Source organism: Pinus tabuliformis, chromosome 5_1 (genome assembly GCF_031772625.1).
Source record: "Pinus tabuliformis cultivar Carrire ecotype Pingquan chromosome 5_1, CPIR1, whole genome shotgun sequence".
Taxonomy (NCBI): domain Eukaryota; kingdom Viridiplantae; phylum Streptophyta; class Pinopsida; order Pinales; family Pinaceae; genus Pinus; species Pinus tabuliformis.
In genome coordinates, this window is record NC_142305.1 from 324,748,406 (window position 1) to 324,757,128 (window position 8,723).

General features: G+C 38.5%; 1 protein-coding gene across 1 annotated transcript; it reads left to right on the plus strand.

The window, feature by feature from the left end:
• Positions 1-3,840: 3,840 nt before the first annotated feature.
• Positions 3,841-4,290, plus strand: LOC149164675 (uncharacterized). Its single transcript, XM_089429574.1, has one exon. It carries the CDS (start codon positions 3,841-3,843, stop codon positions 4,288-4,290), a length of 450 nt encoding a protein of 149 aa, XP_089285700.1.
• The last annotated feature ends 4,433 nt before the right edge of the window (positions 4,291-8,723 follow it).

An 8,723-nucleotide genomic window follows, 5' to 3' on the forward strand; every position in this document is an offset into this window, starting at 1 on the left:
AAAAAAGACAGGCCAAGCATCATGATCCTACAAGAGACTAAGATCACCATGCAGCAGATGGAAGGAATAATCAAAAATAGTAAACTACAATATGAAGTCATGGGACAGGATGCAATCGGTTCAGCGGGAGGCATTGCAATATTGTGGAACCCAAACGAGATAATTTTTTAGAGTTGGACCAGCATGACCAGAATCCTTACAGGCATGGGAAGAATAGCGGGGACGAAGGAAAGGGTCATCATCTCAGGGGTGTATGGTCCTCATACTCCGGGTGACAGAGAAAACTTCATTAAAAATTTGCAAGCAACTCGAAGACTACACCCGGAGACAACATGGATTGTAGGAGGAGATTTCAATGTAATCCGGTCCCTAAAAGAGAAAAAGGGAGGTATAAGGAAAACAGACCAGTATATGGAAATGTTCAATGATATGATAGATGGTCTGAGGCTGGTTGATTTACCAACTATCAACGGAGTCTACACATGGAACAATAGGAGAGGGGGAAAGAATCAGATAGCATCCAGATTAGATCGGTTCTTAGTATCAGAAACAATTATGAACAGAGATGTATTCATAGAAGCAAAGATCATGCCATCTCTTGGCTCTGATCACTGGCCGATTAGACTGGAAGTGGATATTAAGGCTAATCTTGGCAAAAAGCCCTTCAGATTTGAAGCCTTTTGGCTTAGACACCCGGAATTCTTAGAAAAAATGGAAGAATGGTGGACGCAAAGCACAATACAGGGGAAAGGTAAAATGCATACCTTCCAACTTAAACTTAAGGAGCTAAAAGGAAGGATAAAGAAATGGAACAAGGAAGAATTTGGAAATATCATGGAGGAAAAGCAGAAGTTGGAAGAAGAAATGGAAGCTTTGCAACAAAAGATAATAAATGAAGGGAGAACAGAGGAAAGCAGCAGAAAAGAAGGGATAATTTTAGGAAAACTGGAGGAGAGGAGGAAGCAGGAAGAAGTCTTATGGAGACAGAAATCTAGAATAAAATGGCTCAGGGAGGGGGAAAGGAACACTAGATTTTTTCATCAAGCAATGGTACAACACAGGCAAAGGAACAGAATATTTTCTATCAAAAACGAGAGTGGAGAGAGGATTGTTGATCAGGAAGGGATTGAAAAAGTGTTGATGGAATATCACAAAGGAATATTGACTGAACCTCAAATAGACAGGTCTGAAGCTATAAAGGAAGTTTGCACGGCCATTCCCAGGGTTGTAACTGAAGACCAGAATAGAGCCCTAATGAGAGCAGCTAGTTTGGAAGAGGTGGAGGAAGTAGTGATGAGCATGAAGAAGGGAACAGCGCCAGGACCGGACGGCTTTACGGTCGATTTCTATCAAGCGGGCTGGCACTTTATGGGAAAGGAAATTCTGGAATTGATAGAAGAATCTCGTATAAACCAAAAGGTATGGCCAGCACTTAACTCCACTTTTTTCACTTTGATTCCTAAAAACGATAATTCAGAGGATGCTAAGGGATTTAGACCCATTGCCCTATGTAATGTTATCTACAAAATAATTGCATCTCTGATGGCCAAAAGACTGAAACCCCTGTTAGACAGTCTGATATCTCCTGAACAAACCGGTTTCGTAGAAGGTAGACAAATTCTAGATGGTCTAGTGGTCACTCAAGAAGTAATTCATTCTCTGAAGGCAAAGAAGCAAAAAGGAATGATGATTAAATTAGACTTGTCGAAAGCTTATGATAGAATCAATTGGCAATACTTGGAAGAAATTTTGGGAAGTTTCGGTTTTGGTAATAGGTGGATAAAGTGGGTTCACAGTCTTATATCAACTCCAAACTTCTCAATATTAGTCAATGGAACCCCCTCGAAAACCTTTAAGGCTTCTAGAGGAATAAGACAAGGCGATCCCCTATCTCCTTTCCTATTTATTCTTGCAGCAGAAGGTCTGGGCAGATATCTTAAAAAAGAAAGAGCAGCAAATAAAATCAAAGGGCTAAGACTATGGGGTAATGAATTGCCAATAACCCATCAACAATTCGTTGATGATATCATGTTATTTGGGGAGCCAACCGTAAAAGAAGTGAGAAATCTGAAGAAGGTTTTGGACTTATTTGCGGAAGCATCTGGGATGGAAATCAATAAGGAAAAATCTTGCACCTTTATATTCAATACCATAGAGTCAGTTAAAAGCCACTTGACCAGGATGCTAGGTTTTAAGCAAGGGGAACTCCCAACGAAATACTTGGGAAACGTATTGGATTTCAACTCTAAAAGACAGAAAAACTGGCAAGGAGTCCTAGAGAAATTAAAAAACAGAGTGGCTAACTGGGCCTTCAGAACCTTAAACATTGCTGGAAGGATTGTTCTAGTGAAATCAGTGTTGCAGGCAATCCCCATATATCCACTATCGATTATGGCAGTGCCTCAAGGGGTTTGCACTAAGATCAGAGAAATCCTGAGGAAGTTCATATGGGGAGGTTCGTCCCAACAGAAGAAGTGGGCCTTAGTATCATGGAAACATCTGACGAAACGAAAGGAGGAGGGAGGCTTGGGTCTGCGCGATCCGGATAAACTCAACAAGGTGCTCGGTGCAAAACTTTGGTGGCGATGGCTGAGAGGGGGCAACGACCTATGGAAGCAACTATGGAGGCACAAGTACAATATGCCAGATACTACGGAGAATATTTACCGAATGCAGGAAACCCCGAAGGGCTCGGCAATCTGGGATCTAGCCCGTCAAAATCGAGATATAGTAGATAAGAACGTTTTCTGGGAAATTAGAGGAGGAGGGGAGGCCAAATTCTGGGACGAGAAATGGCAACAAAGGGGGAAAATGAGCAGAATACAAAAAATCCAGAACATACAGGATAAGATAGGAGACAACCATATATACGTCAAAGATTATTGGAAAGAAAACGAACTGGATGGAATATGGCGGAAATGGACAACACCAGAGGAATGGGGCATTGAGATAGATCAAGAACAACAGGAAGCGTTCATGGAAGAGGTAGAGTCCAGGAAAGTAAAAGCGCGAACGGGTAGGGATATCCTCAGATGGGGGAAGTCAATGAAAGGATCCTTTACGGTCAAGGAGGCATACTATCTGGCAGACCAACAGGGAACCACTGAAGAAAACCAAGACTGGAAGGTCATCTGGGGTAAAAACTGGTGGCCGAAAATTACCCTTTTCGCATGGCTAGTAGCTAAGGACAAGATCCTGACGTGGGATAAACTACAAAAGAAAGGTTTCAGTGGGCCTTCAAAATGCTATTTGTGTAATAAGGAAGCGGAAACTCAAGAGCACCTGTTAATCAAGTGCGTATATGCCAGGAACCTATGGATGGAAACCGGGAAACTATTCCAGAAACCTGAGAGGTCTCCGAGAGAAACAAATGAAGTGATTTTCCACTGGCAGAAAGAAAAATTTCAATGTAAAGTAGTCCGAAAGGCCTGGGATCTCATTGCCGGGTTTGTGATTTGGATGTTATGGAAAGAAAGGAACCGCAGAGTTTTCCAAGACAAATCTAAAAACACGTTAACAATATGGAACAGAGTAGTGAACTTAACTAGGGAATCAATTCTGGTAGAGAAGTGGGATGCGGAAGACTGGAAAGCAGATCAGGGAGAGGAGAAAATTCTAAAGAACCTAAATTTGAAGTATGAAATGGTGCATAACAAAAAAATTGATAGATTTAGTACGAGACCTCAAAGCTATGACAAGTTTGCATACCCCAAAGACAACTTTACGAAGTTAAACTTTGACGGGGCATCGAAGGGGAACCCAGGTAATGCCAGATTCGGAGGAATCTTCTGAGACAGTCAGAGAAACACCAGATGGATTTATGCAGAGTGGGGTGGCGAGATGACAAACAATGAGGCCGAATTATGGGCGATTCACCAAGGTTTGAGAATTGCGATTCGAAACGGCTATAGAAACCTGGAAATAGAAGGAGATTCTCAGATTGCAATTGAAATCCTAAAGAAACTGAATAACGGGAAGAACTGGGAGCAGGTCACCAATAGTTGGCGAACGGCAGGGATCGTTCAAGAAATAGCGGATCTTCTAAAAAGAATTGAATATAAAATCTTCAATCATGTGAAAAGGAATGGAAATCGAGCGGCAGATTTCCTTGCGAATTGGGGTTGCAAGGGTCGAAACGGCAAGATTGACAATCAGTGGAGAGCGCTGCGGCCCAACAGAGAGTGGGAGGAATTGGCCAGTATTATTAATTATGACCATGAACAAGCAACGAATGAAAATAATGAGCAAGCAACAAACGAGAATCATAGCATTCGTGCGACGGGCAGGTGAGATGGATCGGCAAGCCCAGACATTTAATGAATGTCAGATAAGGCGGAGAAAGGATATAATGGACAGGCATGCTGTAGTACAGCGGAAGTGTGCGGCGACAGGAATGAAGAAACCACTCTGCAGCAGGACAATTAACGCAAGTGATCGGAGAGGAGGAAAAAGAGGTATGTCAGAATCCATAAATGGAAATGAGGGAAGTCGGATAATTGATAGGAAAGGCGGAGGGCAAGGCAACAGGTGGCAGCGGAAGGTCAAGTTGACAGGTAAGCGGATTAGAGTAAGAAGGATTATAAATGGGCGGCAACAAAGGATTCGTCAACGAGAAAATTGCTTAGGAACTCAGAGAGCGAGGAGAGGTAAGGTGGTGGAGAGCTGCTACAGAGAGAAGGTGCGCCGAAAACTTACTGAGATCGCCATGGAAACCAGGAAGAGAGCAAGGGTAGCAGAAGAAATGGAAGCCGAGGAACGCAGAGACAGGGACAGAAAAGGCAAGGCGGTAGCGAAGGAAGAGACAGTTGAGGAGATATATGAAATTTACGATGATTCTGAGGAGGAAGAGGACCGACAAGATAAGTGCAGGCGGGGTAAGGAGCGAAGCCGAACTGTTGAAGGCTGGGAGAACCAGCAAACCAGCGACGAGCAGCTAGGACAACAGGGAGGAAGGGTAAGGCAGAGCGGCAGACAGAGGGGTAGAGGACGTGCGGGAAGCGGGATGGAACCGAGCAGCACGAGAGGCAGAGGAACAAGCGGATACCGAGGAGAAAGGGGAGGACGACGAGGGCAGAGGGGGAGACCAGGAAAAAAGACAAGTCGGTCGCTGGATAGGAAAATTTAGCAAGCAGAGAAGGCATATAACCAGAACACGAACCCAAGAATTAGAAGAATTATCCAGAATATGGAGGAAGACGCCATTCAAGCTCAGTCCGACTCTGAGATGGAGGATTGGGAGTTCCTTCTCCACGACCCTGGTAACACTAGGGGTAGAATGTCCTTATTTAAACAGTCCTTACATATATACTGGGTAATGAAAAGATTGATGGCTAAAGCTCTGGAGCAAGCTGCAACAGAGATGGCTGAACTTGTGCAAGGAGCTCCCAACCTGAGGAGGGAGCTCAGAATTATTCAGATTACCTTGGAGATGCAGGAAAAGAAGCTGGAGGAGATCCAACAACTGATAAAGGAAGGAAACCAGAATGCAAATAAGGAGACTACCCAGCGTCCAGAGGCAGAAGCTGATTAATTATAGATATGTATTAATTTTGATGAAACTGCATAGCATAGATAATTTCAGTTTGTTTCAAATAGTAGAAGCATAAAATTGTTATATGCAAGCAAGTAGGATTAGAAACCTGAAAGACTGTTTAGTGTATTTAGCTTGGATAATCAGACTATGGATCTTTTATTTTTGGTCGGCTATTAAGAACTTTAGGTGGCGTAAATACTCGGTTTCCCCAAGAGGGCGAGTTGAAGCCAACCTTACTTTTGATGTGTATTTTGATTTGAAGTAATAGAAAAAAGAGAGCAACACCTTAGCCTACAAAAAAAAAATCATAATTGGAAAAAACACATTCTAGTAAAAATTTGAAATTTGTGTAATAAGCAATAAAATAACCACTGAAATTTGAAATTCATAAAACTTAAAATTGAGAATTTGTAAAATTTTAAATTCTTATGACAATTAAGCACTAAAATAGATACCAATGATTATTAACTATTGTAAGATAGCTTATTTTATTTATATGTTTGATATGGATATTTATATAATGTCTAAATGGTCTTGTTTGGACAATGTCTCGCAATTGGAAATGGTCGAAATACATGCTAAAATGGAAGATAGTGAATCTAATTTGATTGAAGAAGTTGTTGCATATGATTTTTTTGCTCATAGTAATATTCTTGCTAGAATGGTGGTTAATACAAACTTATTTTGAAATGTTTTCTACTTCTCAATGTTAAATTTATATTGTTTTATGCATCTCTTATTTTGTGTCTTTTGGAGAATGTGTCTCAAAATTTTAATTAATCCAAAGCCTTTTCAACTTAGTAGGTCATATTGTACATTGTAAAGTATTTTATATCATATCTGCTTTCAAGTATACATAATGGATAATTACAATTTTTTTCCCATGTTAAATCACATTTTTTTACTTCATTTGTATCTACTAGAGAAGCCATTGATAAATCTATAATAATAAAAATAATATTACAAAAAAAAAGAAAAAAAAATATTATTCAATAAAAATATTAAACCCTAAAATAAACATGGTTGACCATGCTTGACGATGACTCATTGTCATATTCACTGAATCTTTGTCACAATGTGACGTTAGACTATGGTTGACCATGATTGATTTTCATACAGTGAGACAATGTTTGTCACAATGTGATGTTGGACAATGGCTAACCTCATTGACCATTGTTGATCTCCATTATAGACTTTATGAAAAATGTTTGATCATGATTGATGATGATTGACCATTAAACCCTAAAATAAACATCATTGACCATGCTTGATGACGATTGATTTTCATATCCAAATATTCATTGTCAAAATGTGACTTTTGGATATGGTTTACCATGATTGATTTTCATATTGAGATAATGTTTCTGACAATGTGACGTTTGACAATGTTTAGCCATCGTTGACCATGGTTTATCTCCATTATAGACTTTATGAAACATTGTTGATCATGGATGACAATAATTGATCATGAGCACTTAAACCCTAGGAATAATTAATCAATTATTTAATAGTAAATATTAATTAATAATTTACTAAGTAAAAAATAATAATTAATTAAAAAGTAACACAATAAACAATAAATTCCTTTTTTATTTAATTGCAACCCTTACTGTTAACCTGCCACATTGAATTATAAGGAAATTACATTAAGTCAAATATTGAGAACAAACATATAAAAATTTGGTTAGAACTCTTGATATATATAAATATCGTGTACACACCTACCCTTGCAAGCCTCTCATCTATCTAACATACCTATGTACAAAGTTCATGAGCCATTCAACAATACTGATTACATTTTAATTAAGTTTAGCTTTGGGTTTTGACCCTGGTAACTTCGCAACCCTAGCTAGGTTGAGACACCTTGACATCACATCCCCAAACACACAAAAAAACAACTTGTACTGACAAGTCAAATTAAAAAAATATATATATATATATATATATATATATATATATATATATATATATATATAGATATATACAAAGCAAGTAATGCACTTCTTCTCCTTCCATATGACATATTTCTATTCATTCTTTTGAAAACATATATACTAGCACAACCACATTAAAAATATTAATGTGGTTTATATAGCCAAAGGCTTCATTTGTATCTACCATTGATAAGTATATAACAAAATATACTATTGCAACAAAAATATTATTATTAATTATTGCAAGTATTATTATTAACTTTGATTTCACTTAACCCTTAGGAATCCCAAGTTTTGATAAAAAATAGAAGTGTTGAAGAGTTTTTATCCTTTACAACCAAGATATAAAGAAGATTTTATAAAATTAGGTATGTTTTGAAAATCCCTAAGAAATTGATGGGCGATTGAACATAAAAAATTAAAAATTAAAAAATTAAAAAAATAAATAAATAAATAATAAATAAAAATAAAATAATAAATAAAAATAAAAAAATAAAAAATTTCAATGCAACCTAACAAACCCTCTAACACACTATAGTCATTGATAAGCATTAGGACAAAGCATATGCTAATCATATTCCATTGAGAATCAATCTAGGTCGTCAATTAAAAAAAAAAAGTTAACTGATCCTCATCCACCTTAAGTTGAAATTGGAAGCCTTCGGCTAATGAATCATATGGCAAGTGAATTTTTATCATTAGAAGAGGCCCCCATTTCCTCTTGCGTATTCGATATTAGTTTCTATACTATAACCACGACAGTGCTTAACCTGCATCAATGGTTACTCCACTATGGTGTACACTCATCCCGATTTGAGGTTTGGAAGCATCCAGAAACAGATGTCCACCTAAAACCTAGCTTGTGATTCCTCGATATGCGAGGTTAGATCAACGGTCCTTCACTCTTCTGGAGAGATCAATGGTAAGGAATAGGATCTAGGGTTTGATGGGTAACCACTCACTTGAACCTCACTGCTCCGAGTTCATTTTGCACCACTGCCACCACGGTAAGGTTTGCACTCAACTAGGGTTTAATTATTTCCATGGAGGAGGTATATGTTCATTTCAGCAATATCTTTCCATAAATTGGCTCATTCAACTTGTCCTTGACTCTACTGCAACATCTATATGAACTTTGCAAGTGGAAAAACACAAGTAAACCCTTGTCTCTACCCGCGTTTCATAAAAAGGAGTTTCATGATTGTTTGCGTGGTTTGACAATTTCTCTATTGCAGCAAGGGGTTGAATCCAACCAC